At 66.7% G+C, this 16,155-nt stretch overlaps 2 protein-coding genes across 10 annotated transcripts in view; one reads left to right on the forward strand and one right to left on the reverse strand.

Moving 5' to 3' along the window:
• Window positions 1-1,688: 1,688 nt before the first annotated feature.
• RHOG (ras homolog family member G) lies at window positions 1,689-11,640 on the reverse strand. The gene is made up of 2 exons (XM_055703191.1): window positions 11,477-11,640; window positions 1,689-3,101 (listed from the first exon to the last, which is right to left on the reverse strand). Exon 2 carries the CDS (start codon window positions 3,060-3,062, stop codon window positions 2,487-2,489), a length of 576 nt encoding a protein of 191 aa, XP_055559166.1. The 5' UTR covers window positions 3,063-3,101; window positions 11,477-11,640; the 3' UTR covers window positions 1,689-2,486.
• Window positions 11,013-16,155, forward strand: part of STIM1 (stromal interaction molecule 1) — a 106,558-nt gene continuing 101,415 nt past the window's right edge. For 2 of the 9 annotated variants that reach the window (XM_055703186.1, XM_055703185.1), the window contains exon 1: window positions 14,953-15,332. In XM_055703186.1, coding sequence (XP_055559161.1) covers window positions 15,224-15,332 — 109 coding nt within the window. In that variant the 5' untranslated portion in view covers window positions 14,953-15,223. Of the gene's footprint in view, window positions 11,114-13,310; window positions 14,109-14,526; window positions 14,586-14,656; window positions 14,754-14,950; window positions 15,333-16,155 lie in introns of those variants that run through there. The other 7 variants (XM_055703182.1, XM_055703184.1, XM_055703183.1 and 4 more) reach the window with 7 other exon arrangements.

Consider the following 16,155-nt stretch of genomic DNA (forward strand, 5'->3'; position numbering starts at 1 on the left):
GCAGGGTTGGGCTGGGCATGGCCGGGGTCCGCAGCATGGTGCTGGGGCTGAGCAGGGCAGGGCAGCTGCCTGGGGCCTCAGTTTCCCTCTGCCCCACTCTGGGGGCTCCTGCCAGGGCAGTGGCTGGACCCCGACCTCATGGTGGCCAAGCCAAGCCAGGCCAGGGAGCGGCTGGGAGGGGAACAGCTATGAGCTCATCCCACCATTCCAGGGCCAGGGCAGGGCTGCATCCTGCTGCCTCTCTTGGCATCCCACCCTGGGGTCCCTGCCTCGTCCCAGCACCCATTCCTCTGCTGTTCTCTGCCAGGATGGCACCTTGCCCACCGCGGGGGCTGCAGCCCCTGCCTCCGCTCTGCCAGTCCTGGGGGTGGAGCGTCTGCGTTGGTGGCCTGGCAGGAGACCTCCAGCCAGCTCCTGCCACAGTGCCACAGCCACAGGGAGGTCCCTGCTGTGGCACCCCAGGCATACGGAGGGTCCTCAGGCAGCACAGTGCATCCCAGCAAGGGAGGGGGCCCCGCGCTGCATGAGCCCCCCAGCTCTGCCCGGTGTGGCCCCACACTGTGGCACCCATCGCTCTGCCGTCAGCCCTGCCCACGGGAGCTCGTGGGGTGGCACAGCCCCTCAGGTGCTGGTGAGGGACCCCCCGACACAGCACAGCCCTCCCCGACAGCAAGCGGGAGCAGGATACAACCCTCATGGCACCGTGCGGTGGGAGCAGGACATGGCCACAGGGACCCCCGCGGGGGAGCAGGATTCGGTGCAGCTGGGAGCTGCCAGCCTGCTGGCGTGCACCCTCCCGGGCCGTGCCGTGCCGTGCCCCGGCGTTGCAGCCTCCCAGGCTGGGGGGGCCGAGGGGGCCACGCTTCGCATCAGCACCGGGAGGCTGCAGCAAGGCACGGCCGTGGGAGGGGGATGGGGATGAGACACGGCTGGAGCCACCCTGCCTGGCGGCACCGTCGCCCACGCCGGCCCCCGGCGGCCCCCGTCTCTGGCCGGGAAATGGCAGCAGGGAACAAAGGCGGCTTGTGGCGGTGGCGGGTCTCTGCCCTTCCTGCAGGAAGGCCCCGGGGCCAGGCAAGGGGCCCGTGTGCGCGGCAGCAGGGGCCCTGCCGGGCCTCGTCGGATCCAGCCGCCGGCCAGCACGTGCCGGCAGCCCGTGGGGGCTGGCAGGGGGGTGGCAAGTGCAGCCGAGCAGCTGGGTCTGCTGCCATCATCACCATCCTCGGCACTCGGCCACAGGACTCGGGGTCTCCCAGGACACCCTGGGCAGAGGGACATGTGGCTCTGGCTCCAGAGTGGGGCAGGACAGGGCAGAGCCAGAGCCGGGGCTCTGCCAGGGAGAGGGCTTTGCTCCCGCAGCCCCCTACGCCCACCCCTGCAATGTCCCCATTTCCACCCAGTGCAATGTCCCCAAGCCCCCTGCAAGGGAGCTCGGTGCTGACCCTAAGCAGGCATGGGGGTGGCCAGAGGCCATGGCTGGCGATGGCAGGGGCAACCCGGGCTTCCCTGGGCAGAGACCCCCAGCAGGCAGCAGCGCTGCCATGAGCACCCTTAGCTTGGCCCTGGTAGGGTGAGTGGCCCTGACCTAGCTCGGGACAGGGGCACCCATGCCCCCCCTGGGGTGGTCGCAGGGGGTTCCTCATGCCCAGGAAAGGTGGGTGCACGCAGGAGAGCACAGGAAACTGAGAGCCTGGGCAGGTCTCTTTATTTAAGGAGAAGCAACTCGGGGAGCAGCTGGTTGCAGGTGAGTCCCGCTACCCTCCAGAGCCCCAGTGGTGGCCAGCATGGGAACACGCTCCTCTGGCAGCATTTGTCAGCAGCACCGGCTCCACTCTTGCCAGGACTGGACTTCCCCAGCACTGGCCCCAGGGAGTTGGTGATGCTGCGCCAGGCTGAGCTTACCCCAAACACCCCCCTGGGACACCTCCTGGCGCAGCTGCCAGCACCCTGCGGTGGGATGGGGCCGTGCCAGCACCAGGGCAGCAGGATGCTCAGAGGTGGCCAAGAACCGGGGCTGGCACAGAGGGGTGAGGGCCTCCCCCCATGCACCCCACAGCTGTGCTGGTGCCAGGGGATGGGGCTGGCAGGTCCCCATGGGGTGCTCAAGGTGGAGGTGACAGGTCCCTGTGGGGTGCTCAAGGCAGGACAGGGCTTCGGCTACCCCAGGCATCCCCTTGCTCTGTGCCGGGACTGGAGAGGCATCACCAAAAGCAAACACTGAGAGCCAGGGCCGGGGTGGGGGTCCCGCAGGGCTGTGGGAGCCACGCTGCCCCCAGGGTGGCCAGTTAGTGCAAACAAGGTCTGTATTATTAAAGCTGGTGGCTTCAGGCTGGCAAGCCCCAGTCCCACCATCCCTGGGGGGGACAGCGAGGCTCGGAGAGGCACCGGAGCAGGCAGGGGGAGCTGGCAGCACCGAGCAGTGTCTCGGGGCGCAGCAGGGCCAGGGCAAAGGCAGCATTGTCTCTCACTGGTCACCAGCAGCCCCATCACAAGAGGATGCAGGGCTTCTTGGGCTTGGCCGGGACAGGGTTGAGCACGGCCCTCACTGCCTCTGTGAAGACATCCTTGATGCCCTCCTGGTTGAGCGCCGAGCACTCCAGGTACTTGACGGCACGGATCTGCTTGGAGAGGCTGATGCCTTGCTGGGTGGTGATGGGTGCCTGGTTCTGCTCCTTGAGCCGCTTCATGGTCTCGGGGTTGTTTCTCAGATCCTTCTTGGTGCCAACGAGGAGGATGGGCACGCTGGGGCAGTGGTGGCACACCTCTGGGTACCACTTGTGCTTGACGTTCTCGTAGGAGGGTGGGCTGGCAATGGAGAAGCAGATGATGAAGACGTTGGTCTGGGGGTAGGAAAGCGTCCGGAGGCGGTCGTACTCCTCCTGGCCTGCCGTGTCCCACAGGTTTAAGTTAATAGTCCTGCCATCCACCGTGTTCTGGGCGCTGTAGTTGTCGAAGACGGTGGGGATATACTCCTTGGGGAAGGCGTTGGTGGTGTAGCAGATGAGCAGGCAGGTCTTCCCCACCGCCCCGTCACCCACCACCACGCACTTGATGCTCTGCATCCCTGCAGCTTGGTGACCCTCGTGTCCCCCTTCAGCAGCCTGTGGGGAGGAGAGAGGGTCAGGAGGCGTGCCAGGCTGGGGTCACCATGGCCTGCCACGGAGGGTGCAGAGGGACGGGTCACACTCGGCTCACCCTCCAGCCCGCAGCCCGGGCGAGCTTTCTAGACAGGCACATGCCCCCAGCAGCCCAGAGACACCCTGAGGGGGAACCACATCCCCTGACCCAGGGCAAATGCATGTGCCACTGCAGCTGGCCTGCATGGGGACCGCATTGTCCCCAGGATGCTGCTACCAGGACAGCCAGGCTGCTGCAGCACCCTGTGCTATGCCATGCTGTGCCATGCCTCCAGCCAGGTACAGGATGGAAGGCAGCAGGGCACGAGGCCAGGGACAGATCTGGGCTGTGGGGGCGGGGGGGCTGCTGCCATGCGCCCCAGCCCTGGTGCTGCACACGCTGAGCAGCCTGGTGCTGGCACCGGTGAGGCAGAGGCTGTGCTGGTGCCATGGCTGGGTGCAAGAGCAGCTGCTGCCGTGGCCCCCGGCACTGACGTCCGCTCCGGCAGCTGTGTTTATCCTTGAGCCCAGCGCATGTTTCCCTGTTTGCTTTCCTCAGGTTCCCTCTGCAAATGCCATTAAGGGCTGCATCCTGCTCCCCTTCCTGCTGCAGGCTGGAGCTGGGTGCTGCTGAGCCCAGCCCAGCTGAGGTGCGGGGGCACTGCGCAGTGCCGGGGCAGGAGGGTGCCCACCCGTGGGGCCAGCAGCCTCTCTCCCCACCGGGAAAAGCTGCCGCCCGACAGGATGTATCACAGTGGGAGGGTTACCTTGGCTGGGGCAGCGGACACACGTGCCGCAGCGATGGGGAGGGAACGGAGGTGCCAGGGTGGAGGGGCCCAGGGAAGCCACATCTGCCCAGAGCCCTGGGTTGGCCGGGGACCCCTTTCCCCAGAGACCCTGGGGCTGCAGGGCTGGGGCAGTGTGGCTGGGGAAGGGTGAAGGGGCCGTGTCCCCCGTCCCGAGCTCCCACCGCACCGGACCCTGCCCCCTCGGATGGGGAAGTCGCTCTTCCTCTTCCCGGCCTGACACCCGGCTTCCTGCCCGTGGCGGGGCCGGGTGCGCCGTGACCCCCGCCCTGCCTGGCTCCCTGCCTGCACCGCCGCATCCCCGGGTACAGGCAGGACAAGTGGGAAGGACCCTGGCCCGAACGCTGCCGAAGCCACCCTGCAGTGCCCTGCCTCAGTTTCCCCACTGCAAAATGCTTCCACGGCGATGGCTGGGGGCATCCCCAACTCTTCAGCCTGTGAGCAGAGCCGCAGCACCGGGGTGCAGCAGGGCCATGGCAGGCAGCCCCCCCGCAGGCAGCGCCTGCCCGCAGCAGGAAGCCGGGCGGCCACGGCAGCGCCGGGTCTGCTCGCACGGCCTTCGGCCTCGATTTTCTCCCTGCTTTGGTAACAAACGCAGCCTGAAGGGTTTCCTCGCACCAGACGGGGGGGCGGGGCGGGGCAGAGCCTGGGGGACTCGGTGACAGTACAGGCAGAGCAGGCAGTGGGACCCCCACCAGGGTCTGTGGGGCTTGGAGCGGCCGCGGGAGGCTGGGGTGGTGGGAGAAAGGGCAGAGGGGTGGGAGCAGGAGCAGGAGCAGGGTAGCGGGAGGAGGTGCACCAGGGCAGTGGGCGCAGAAGCAGGGGGAGCGGGAGCAGGGTGGGTGGGAGTGGGAGAGCAGAAGGAACCAGATGAGGGTGATGGGAGACTGAGCTCCTGCCCTGGCTGTGCAGAACCGTCTCCAGGGATAGGTACCCTCCCCAGGGGCTGTAATGCCACCCTGCTGCCTCCTGCCATCACCATGCAGCACCAGGGGAGGGGACACAGGGGAGCAGGCAGTGCTGGGGAGGGAACCCCCGGGGACACCCCAGTGCCTTGGCCCCCACCTGGGGGTCCTGCCTGCCTGTGGGGGCCGCCCAACTCAGACAAAGTACTAACTGCCTGTAATGCCCAACGCACCCTCATTTCTCATCCAGTGGTGCCGCTGGGTCATTGCCCACCCTCAGCTGTCACCCCCAGCCCCATCATGCCCAAAACAGCCCTGCGCCAATGCCCAGCCCTGGCCACCCTGCTTGCCCCCCGCCGCTGGGGACCAGTGAGACTGGTGGGACCACACTGATGCAGTGGGGCCAGGGGATGTGGCACCCCGTAGCCCCCGTGCCCCTTCTGTCCTGCAGCCACCCTGTCCCTTTGCCCAGGGTTCCTGGGGCTGAGGGGGTACCCTGGGGCAGAGCCTGCAGCAGGCTGCAGCTGCCCCCATTGCGCCATGGCAGGGACCTGGCTGAGCTGGTTGGGACCCTGTTGGGACTGATCTGACCCCATTTGGACCTATCTGACCTAGTTGGGACCTATTTGACCTGGTTTCAACCTTTTTCTCCCCTGTCATCTGTGAGGCTCGGGGGGCACGGGCACCCCACTTGCCCTGCTCTCCCTCAGCCCCTCCGGGGCAGCTGGCAGCACTGCAGCAGATTATTTTTTTCCTTTTCTGATAAGATCAGGTTGAAGAAGAGACGGCAAAAATAAGAGTTTTCCTGGAAAACCATTTTGGTTTGTATTTTAGATTTAAATTCCCTTCTTTTCCTAAGCCAAAGGCCGGCAGGCATGTGGTTGCCAGGAGCTGGAGCCAGCCACTCCCCAGCCGAAATAAACCCAAACCAGGCTTTGCTTTGTGGAAAAAAAACCAACTAGCCAACCAAAGAGAAACAAAAAAAAAGCCAACCCAAAAGGTTATTTCTAAATTCCAGCCTTTGGTTTCCTTTGCAAAACTGTATATTCCCCTCCAGGAGCGGGAGGTGCGCCGAGCAGCACCGCGCTCAGCTAGACACAGGGAGCGTGCGGTGGGTTTAAAACCACCCAAACGGTGGGATGCAGGAGCTGTGAGCAGTGGGTGCAGCATCCCCGCTGCAGGGGCATCACTGAGGCGCGACCCGGCTTGGGGGTACGAGGGCATGTGGGATGCAATAGATGGGGAAGGCAGGGAGGTGGAGGGGCCCGGGGGGGATGAGGGGCGGCACCCCAGAGCAGGAGCCAGGCTGAGGCATCACAGCACCCGAGGGTGCCCCATAAGCCCCCAACAAGGCACACAGCCCCCTGGCACTCCCAGGCTCCTGCTGTCCCCATGGTCCACAGGCACCCCAAGGTCACTGGTGTCCCCATGGGCACCCCATGGTCCTCATAGCTATTTGCAATCTGGGCAGCCACTCTGCAGCACATGGGGGGCTCAACAGAGGGTCCCTGCTGCCCCCCAGGCGGAGGTCCCCTGGCTGCCAGGACTGGCTGGCTGTGGTGTGACACCAGGGGATCCCCTCAGGCTGGGACAGTGGGTTCTGAGTGCCAGCCAGGGTCACCCAGTCAGCTGGGTGGGAGTGAGAGGGGTCCCACAGCAGCCCCAGACCCCAGGTCAATCGAGTGTGGGGGCAGTCTGCTGCCCCAAGAAGCCACCAGGGCACCCCAGGGAGTACTGGGGTCCTGGGGATGCCCCATCGGTGGAGCAGCCAGGGGGGATGTGACCAGAGCCCATCACTGTCTACTAATTACCCAGGGGAAGAACACGGGTGGGAAGAGCCACCAGAGCCGAAGGACAATGTTGGCAGCGGAACAGACCGGCAGGGACTGGCCCTGGCGGGGGACCCGGGGAAGCCGCCACAGCCAGAAGTGGGGTGCAAGGAGTGGCTCTCCCAGGGCACAGGGGCAAAGTGGTGCCCCTCCTGACTGCAGCTCCCCATCCCTCAGGGAGCAGGGAGGGCCCTGACCAGCCACGGCCCTGCGACAGTCCCACAGTGGGACATGGCATGTGCTGGTCACGCCGAGCTCAAACCCCACACCCACAAACCGGCCGTGGGGCCACTGGCACCCCGGGATGAGCTGGCACCCAGCTGGCACCCATCCCTATCCTGAGGAAGGCCCAGGCTGAGTCAGCAGGGCTGCTAAGGGGATGGCGTGCAAGTGGAAATGCTCGTGCTCATGAGAGCATCGCTGCTACAGGGAAACAGAGGAAAGGAGGAGGAAGCAGCAGGCGGTGGGCAGCGGACCGCTTCTCTGTGACTCAGGGCCCCTGGGGCTGTGAAACCCCAGCGTGGCCCAAGGTTTGCCACCGGCAAGCAGCAAACGCGGGCGCACATGCAGCCTGTGGAGGGGCCGTGGTGGGAGCCGGGTGCTCGCGCAGGACCCTTTTTGCTCTCACCGTCACTGGTACCATGGGCACTGCTGACCCTGGGCGTGGGGCCGGGGCCAGTGGCACAACAAGGTATGGCTGTGTACCTGCATGCCAGGGCTAACTGCTCACTGGGGAGGCGGCCTAGTGCAGATGAGAGCCCCTGCAGCAGCCAAAGCCCTGAGCCCCGCTTTGGGTGCCAGGGAGGAGGACAAGGGTGGCAGGAGGGCTTCAGCTCTGGACCCCTCAGAGCTGCCCCTTCGCCACACGGATGCTTCTAGCCCCAGCCCTCCCTCACCTGCCTGGGGGGGAATGAGGGGTGTTGCAGGGGCCACTTTTGTCCCTAACCCACAGCCACATGGGCCCCAGCCCCCCACCATAAGGTGACAGGAGGGGAGGCAGGAGCCATGCCAAATGGCAGCCAGGACCCCCCAGCCAGGATAGGGCTGGGGCAGCACTGGGCAGAGACTGGAGGTCACCCATGGTCCTGGTAGCATCCCGACACCAGGCCACTCGAGGGTCCTGCAGCCCATGGACCCTGGGCAGCCCAGCCACTGCCTGAGGACACTGGGTGAGTGCAACCCCTGGCCCTGGTGTGCTGCCTGCCTTGCCTGCTGCCAGCACCACTGCCTGCACAAGGCCAGCTCTGTTCTCCTGGGAAGTCCATAGCCAACAGCACCTTTAACCCCTTCTGGCCCTCCTAGAGATGCTGGGTGGCCTTGTGGGGCTGGGGGGCACAGCTGGTATGGGGCACAGCCTGTGCGTGGCACCGGAGGCACCTGCCCCTTCCCAGCCCTGCACCCTGGCCCCATAGGAGGGGAACCAGAGGAGGAAGAGGAAGAGTCAGAGCACTGGGGGTCTGCATGATGCCCAGCCCCAGGGCCCAGCACCCCCCACCCCAGCAGGACCCCAGCCACCCTCCGCACTGCTGGGGTGTTCGCCCAGGATTTGGGGTGCTGGAGAGAGGGCACGGGTGGGTGAGCAAGGCTGTGGGTGATGCACCCACAACCTCCCCACCCCTCCATTGCCACCAGCCGGGGACGGGAAAAACGACTCATCTCTTCTTCAGCAGAAAAGGGAAGCAAAACCCGCTCACCATCACTCACAGCCAGGGCATACCCCTGCTGGGTTTTTCCACCAGGGGAGCGGAGCAGCCGCCCCCACGGGCTCCTCTCCTGCTGCTGGCCTGGCCAGCCCCAGCCTGGTGGCACCCAAACCTGACCCCACCAAACTGAAGCGTGCTGCACAGCCTGCGCCCTACACCCTGCACCGCAAACCACTGACGGTGCGCTGTGCATCACACGCCACACGCTGTGCAGCCCACACTGCACCCCATATCATGCACCGAACCTTGTGCACCCCACACCGCGCACCCAGTGTGGTGCCGGCAGGGAACAGAGCCTGCAGCCAGCATGTCACTGCCCGTGCTCGTGGGCCAGGCAGCAGGTCCATCACGGACTTGCCCGGGCCCACGCGGGGCTGTGGATCAGCAGCCATGATCAACCCTGCTCTGCAGAGGGAGCAGCACAGCGCAGCCGCCCCCCCACCCAGTGCTGTCACTGGTTCAGCAGGCAGAAAGAGGAAACTAATAAAATCTATAAATACCAAGTGGGGACACCGTGGAGGAAAGCGTGCCGGCCCAGCACCGCAGCAGGAGCAGGGTGGGGGTGGTTTCTGCCACAGCCACGGTGGGAACCCAGTGCTGGTGTGGCCGAGATGGGGTCCCCACTCTGTGGGATGTGCCCCAAGGTGCACTGCCCCCGGTAACCCCAGTTCTGTCCCACGGTCCTGTCATCGTAGCTAAAATAACTTCCATGCTGAGTCGAAGGGTTTTGATTTCCCTCATTTTCCAGCTGCAGGCTCGTCGTGACTAATTTCCTCATTTTATTTCCCTCCCGGGCTGGAGAGCTCCAACACTGGGTCCCAGTCTGCCTCTCAGCACAGCCACAGCTGCTCCCTACCCTTGGCCTCCTGCTCAAGGCACTGCCAAAGCCAGCAGCACTGGGGGCCAGAGTCGGCTCCAGACTCCCCTGTGGTGCACAAGCAGCCCCTGAACCAGGGCCAGCCCTGGCCAGCAAACCCCCTCCCCCACCCAGCAGTGGGCTGAGGCCAGCATTGGCCAGGGCTGCTCTCGGTCAGATACAGTTGCCTGCATTGGGTGGATCCTGGGACTGATGGAGATGGAGGGATGGGGCCAGCCAGGCAAGGCCACATTCCATGGCCTCGGGGTGAGAAAACAGCCTGGCACTGCTCACACCTACGGCGAAGGCGCAGGCAAGGCAGTGTGTTGAGCATGCCAGCACCAGGCCACTTTGGCACCTCCCGATGCTACGGTCACACCAAAACCCCAGGCATGGGATACCCAGCCCCTGCTCCCAGCCCATGCAGGGCACACACCACACCTACACCCGCTGGCCAGCATCACTGCTGCCATGAGGTGTGCCAGCCTTGGGCGCCTACCAGCATCACCAGAAGCATACCTGCACCCACGGATGTTCCAGCTACCTGCGCCCTGTGGTCCCAGCACCAACCCCGCTGCCCACTCCAGCCAAAACACCCACGACAGCTCAGCCCAGGTGGTGGGGGCTGAACAATGTCCCCACATGCCACCACTGGCACTTCGGAAGCTTCTCCTTCCACCAAGAAAAGAGGAGCGAGCCCAGCAGGAGCCCAGACCATGTGCCCACCCTCAGAGCCATGGCCACACTGTGCCACTCCCAGCGGGGGCATTCTCCCCCAGGCACTCAGGGACCCAGGGGTGCCCCCATTCTGCAGCAAGCTGGCAGCGGGACGGCACTGAGAGGTGGCACAAGCAGAATCAGGAACTGGTGTTCGACCAACAGCACAGTGCAGCCTTCTGTTGCCCCCCAGCACATCCCCCCATGGCCCCACACTGGGAGGAGAGGACAGGGCTCCCCAAAGCCTCTCCCCAAGCTCTGGCAACTTTCACAAAAGGGGAGTTGCAGGGCCACAGCACAGACTCACCATCCACCCAGCCGGGGGGCCTGGGGTGGCCCCACAAGAACCACCCACCACAGCCAGACACCCACCCTAGGGACAGCCCTGTCACACAGTCAAGCTGACCGCGCTGTGCTGTGCCACCCCCACACCTCCCAACACGCCACAGCATGTGAAAGCACAGTGGTGTGAGCACTGCAGTGTGCGCTGCGGCGTGCAGTGGGCACAACAGTGGCAGGGATGCAGTGTGCATTACAGTGCCTGTGCTGCATCTGCTGAACGCCTGTTGCAGCACGTCTGTTGCACTGTGTTGCGGTGTCAGCAAGTGACACACGTGTTGCAGTGTGTGCAGTGTTGCAATGAGCACTGCAGCATGTAACGTGCGGCATATGCAGTTAACAGCTATGTTGCAAGGTGTGTGCAGTGCGGTGCTGTTCATGGGTGTTGCAGTGGGTGCAGTGTGTGTGTGACTGCAATGATGTGTGGTGCAGCATGTGTACAGTGCCCCATGGCGTGAGGTGTTGTCCCTCTCAGTGGGTGCAGTGTGCGGTGCAGAACCCTGCAGTGCATGCACTGGGTGTTGCAGTGGAGTGCTCAGTGTGCAGCAGGTGCAGGGAGCAGTGCGGTGGGCACAGCGTGCAGGGCAGTGCCGTGCAGGGGGCAGTGCAGCAGGCGCAGAGTGCAGTGCAGGGGGCACCGGGGGCAGAGGATGCAGTGCAGGGCAGGGGGCAGAGGATGCAGTGCAGGGCGCAGGGCAGTGCCCTCTGGCGTGCAGCGCAGCCCGTGCAGCGCCCGGCACGGCGGGCAGTGCCCTTGCGTGCAGTGAGCGGTGCAGCCTGTGCAGTGCGGGCAGCGGGACCGCTGCACGGCGCGGGGTGCGTGGCAGGGGGGTGCAGCGGCGGTGAGTGCAGCGGCTGCGGTGGATGATGCGGGTGCGGTGGCGGGGGGTGCGGGGGGTGCAGCGGCCCCGCCGAGGGACCGGGCCGAGCCGGTTCTGGCCCCCGCCGTGTCCCGCCAGCTGCCGGTCCCGCTCCCGGGCTCCGGGCCAGCGCCCCCGGTACCGCGCTGTCCCTGAGCCCCGTTAGCCCCCGGCCCGCCCCGGGCGGCTCCCGGTGTCCCCGTCCTGGCCCCGGCGGGCAGCTCCTCCCGCCGCCCCGCCCCGGGCCCGGGACCCGCCGAGACCCCCGGCAGCGGGTCCCCCGTCCCTCTCCGGCAGCCCCCCGCCCAGCGGCGGGACCCGGCCCCCCCCCGGCCCCGCACTCACCCCGGGGCATGGCGCGGCGGCGGGCGCGGGGCCGGAGCGGCGGCGGCGGCGGCGGCAGCAGGAGGAGGAGGAGGAGGAGGAGGAGGAGGAGGAGGAGGAAGTCAGCGGCCGCCTCCCGCCGCCCCGGGCGGTCCCGCGGAGAAACTTCCCTGGGCCGCGCCCGGTCCCGCCCGCCCCGCCGCTTCCTTCCTCGGGCTGCCCGGGGCCCGGGGCCTTCCCGTGGGACGTGCCCTGGCTGAGGGGTCCCGGGGCAGCGCAGCCCCCAGCACCCCCCGGCATCACCCCGCGACCCGGCCTGGCGCCTAGTTACACCCCGGCCCCCCATCCCATCCCGGGCTGCGGGACCTGCCCCCATTCCCATTCCAGCCTGCAGAAACCCCCATTCCATCCCAATCCCATCCCAGGCTGTGGGACTCCACATCCGCAACACAGACTGCAGGGCTCCCCCTTCCCCATCCCAGGTTGCAGGACCCCCATCCCATCCCATCCCATCCCATCCCATCCCATCCCATCCCATCCCATCCCATCCCATCCCACCCCATCCCATCCCATCCCATCCCAGGCTGTGGGATCCACCAACCCATCCCATGCCCATCCCGGGCTGTAGGACCCCCCATCCCATACAGTCCCGTCCTGTCCCATCCCGGGCTGTAGGACCCCCCATCCCATCCAGTCCCGTCCTGTCCCATCCAGTCCCGTCCCATCCCATCCCATCCCGTCCCATCCCATCCCATCCCGTCCCATCCCATACCCATCCCGGGCTGCAGGACCCCCCATTCCATCCCAATCCCATCGCAGGCTGTGGGACCCCTCCTTCCCCATCCCAGGTTGCAGGACCCTCTATTTCATCCCATCCCATCCCATCCCATCCCATCCCATCCCATCCCCATCCCATCCCACCCCCATCCTGGCCTGCGGGACCCCCTGTCCCCATCCCATCCCAATCACATCCCCATCCGGGGCTGCAGGGCCTCCCCTTCCCCATCCCAGGCTGAAGGACCCCCCATCCCCATTCCCATCCCACACTGTGGGACCCCCCAATCCCCATCCCAGCTGTGGGGCTGGGGGACTTGGAGGCCGCAGCAGGTCTGGGGCAGGACCCTCAGCTGGGGTTTGCCCACCCCCCCCACCCCCCTGTGCCCTGGCCCCGGGCTGCGCTGCAGCAGGCGGGGGTCTGGCTCCCAGGGCTGGAGCTGTGCCTGTCCCCCCAGGGCCAGGCTGGGGACAGGGCTCGGCTCGGGGACAGGGATGAGGACAGGGACAGGCTGGGGTAGCCCACTGCCAGCCCCGGGGCCCAGGAGCTCTGGGACACCTCAAGGCAGAGGCAGGGGTGCATGGGGGGCTGAGGTGGGGAGCCCACACCGGCCATCGAGGCTGCCTAGGGACATGGGAGGGAGGGCGGCCCCTGCCCTCGGGTCTGGGTGGGGAAAGATGTGACCGGGTGAGGGGAGGGGGGGGACCTGCTGCCCCAGAGGGTGAATGGCAGGGTGCCAGGGCTGCTGCAGGGGCAGAGCCCCCCTTAGGGCAGCCTGCTCCTGCGGGGTCAGGGCCAGAGGAGACCCAGGTGCTGTAAGGGTCCCCGCAAGGGCCAGGTCCCCCCGCAGCACCCAAGGCAGCACCCGCTGCCCGTGAGGGGCCTGGGTGCCCAGCCTGGGGCTGGGGGGGTCTCACAGGGGAGACGTGGCTGCCCAGGGATGGAGGTGAGGCTGTTCTTTGAGGGGCAAGTGTACCTGTCACCGTGCTCATCCCAGGGTGTGTCACAGCCCCAGGGGCTCCTGAGGGACCCCCTGCCCACACCTGGGATCTTTTTCCATGCCAGCACGGAGAAACAGGGCTGGGACCTGCCTGGGACCCCCCCTGCCTGGCACTGCCCGCTCACCTCCGTGGCCAGGCCTGTGTTCCATCCCCAGCACCCACCGGTGCTGCGGCTCCCCTTGCAGCACCAGCCCTGCATACTGGTCCCCCCCATGCTGCATCCCAGTCTCCCTGCCCTGCATCCTGCATCCCGGTCCCCCTGTCCTGCATCCTGCATCCCATCCCCGTGTCCTGCATCCCAGTCCCCACACCCTGCATGCTGCATCCTAGTCCCTCTGTCATGCATCCTGCATGCCAGTCCCCTTGTCCTGCATCCCGGTGCTCTCATCACTCATCCCGGGGTGGTGGCGCTGGACACTGCCCGGCTGGCAGGCGCCTGATCCAGGGCCAGGGCTGACACCCCTCAGGGCAGCGGGGCAGGAGCAGGATGGGATTTTGCTTCCAGGGTGGTGGCTGCAGAGCTGTTTTGGGGCCAGATCCAATCTCTGCAGGGAGCTTCACTTCTAGGTCTGGTGCCAAGGGAAAAGGACATGTGAAACCTCAGCCCGCGACCTTCCAGTCCCCCACCACAGGCTGGGGACTCTGAGCGCTGGTGGCTGTGGGCCCCAGTGGCACTGATGGCAGTGGTCCAGCGCCAGTGAGCAGCAATGCCTCCAGGAGCAAGTGGCCCCAGCGGGGTGTTGCAGTTCTCAAGGGCTCTCAGTGTGGAATCCCGGGCCCGGCTGCGAGCGACTACGCTCAGGCATCAAAATGCTCTGTCCTGATAGGCTGGGGTGCTCTGATGTGTCAGGGTGCTCCAGCAACCTGGGATGCTCTGGTGAGCTGGGTTCTTCGATGAGGTGGGGTGTTCCAGTGGGCCAGGGTGTTCCGACGACCTGGGGTGCTCAAATGTGTCGGGGTGCTCCAGCAAGACGGGATGCTCTGACGAGCCAGGATGCTCTGACATCTGGGATGCTCTGACGAGCCTTCCCCGGGGCTGGAGGCAGGCTGCAGCCAGTAAGGTCACCCATACAGGCATCGCTCACAGCTGTCCCTGCTTAGCTTCCTCGCCGCGCCACGGGCCCTCGCCCAGCCTGGGCGTTCCCCGCTGCGCCCGCCAGAGGCCGCTGCGGCTCAGCGGCGGGCTCGCGGAGCCCGGAGGAGGTGGGGAAGGAGGGGGAGGAAGCTGGGGGCGTGGCTACCTGCCCGCCCCTGATTGGTCTTGCAGCGGGGCGGCCCCGCCCCGCGGAGGTCCTCGCACGGCGGCGGTAAGCTCCGCCCCCTGTCACCGTGCGTGCGGCGGCGGCAGGGCCCGGTGCGCAGCGGGGCGCGCGGAGCCTGGGAGAGACCACCGCTGGGGGGCGGGGGGGGGGGGGGGGGGGGGAAGCGGGGCTGGCCCAAGAGAGATCGCGGCGGAGGGGGGTGTCCCGGGAGAGGCCGCAGCTGAGGGAGAAAGGAGCGGACCGGGGGAGGTTGAGGGAAGGTAGGCTTAGCCCGGGAGAGCCCACTGCTGGACACGCACACACACACACACGGACACGGACAGGGCTCTCCCGGGAGAGCCCACTACTGCGGAGCGGGCGTAGGGTTGTCCCGGGAGAGCCCACTGCTGCGCGGGGGGGTGGGCTCTCCCGGGAGAGACTACTGCGGGGGGGGTGGGGTGCTGCTGTTTCCGGGGGCGGGCGGGGGCTGGTGCAGTCGCCGGTGCCGGTGCCAGCTGCCCGTCCCGGGGCAGCGGGAAGCCGCGCTTAGGCGGGAACACCGAAGAATAACCCGCAGTCCCTCCCGCAGCTGGTGACGGCCGCAGCCCCGGAGCGCGCAGCCCGCTCCCGCCTAGGCGGTGGGGTCCGGCGGGGCTGAGGTGAAGCGGGCGGGCCCGGCAGCGGCGGCGGCGGGGGCCGATGCCGAGGAGGAGCTGACAGCGGCGGGGGAAGCGGCGAGGCAGACGCGGAAATGGATTTACGATCGGGAGTGGCCGTGTGGGTGCTGTGCGGCTTCCTCCTGCAGCAGGGCCGGGGCGAGCGGCCCCCCGGCTCCCACCTGGACGAGACCGCCATCGCAGGTGAGACCAGCCGGTGGGGCCACCCCTCACCTCCGCTGCCCGGCGGCTCCCGGGGCCGCCGCCGCGGTGCCGGGCCCCCTGTGGAGCCGGGCCCCCTGTGGAGCCGGGCCGGCGGCGCGCTGTGCCCCGCAGCCCCCGGGGCCTCCGGGCAGGTTTCCCTGCGGAGGGGCGGCCAGCCCGGGCACTGCGCGACGAGCCGGCCCCCGTTTTTCAGGCTGTTCCTGGGTTTCTTGGGCAAAAGCTGCCGCGGCTGCTGCTCTGGTTCGGAAACCCGCAGCGCTCCGGGCAAGGGTCGAAGGACCAAAAATAATCCGTGTTTATTTTTGTAATGGACTCCAGCTATTCGCTAATGGGAGTGTTTTGCAGGGAGTTTTGGATCGTGAGTCCGTGTGTTCAGAAAATGCCAGTGCGTAGTTTTTTACTTTTAAAATTTTCTAAGGCTATTCCCAGAGGGGCGGGCAGGCAGCGGTCTGGGGCTGGGGGATCCCAAGGCTCGTGTAACCCTGGCACGGCCCCGGCTGGCCCTCTGCCCTCGCCCTGCTCGGGGGGGTGCGCAGCCCACCTCTAGACCGTGAAAGGCAGAGGTAGCAAAAGGCAGCTGTTTTGTTTTCCCCCTTATTTCCCTCCCCTTTGCCCCAAAAGCCAACATTCCGGCAGAAAAGGAGAAGCCCCCGCCCCTCTGGGCTTGCATGGGTTTCCCCCCCAGAAGCCAGGCTTTGGTGGCACGCTGCTGCCAGAGCCAGCCCAGGCAGAGGGCCAGAAGTCGGTGAGACCACCGTGGGCACTGGTGGCTGCTCTGTGTCCTTGTGAGAGTCCCTGAGGT

This window comes from Falco cherrug, chromosome 2 (assembly GCF_023634085.1).
Source record: "Falco cherrug isolate bFalChe1 chromosome 2, bFalChe1.pri, whole genome shotgun sequence".
Lineage (NCBI taxonomy): Eukaryota > Metazoa > Chordata > Aves > Falconiformes > Falconidae > Falco > Falco cherrug.

Excerpts from the sequence above, each read along its gene's own strand:
- RHOG (XM_055703191.1), bottom strand. The coding sequence starts at position 3,062 with ATGCAGAGCATCAAGTGCGTGGTGGTGGGTGACGGGGCGGTGGGGAAG.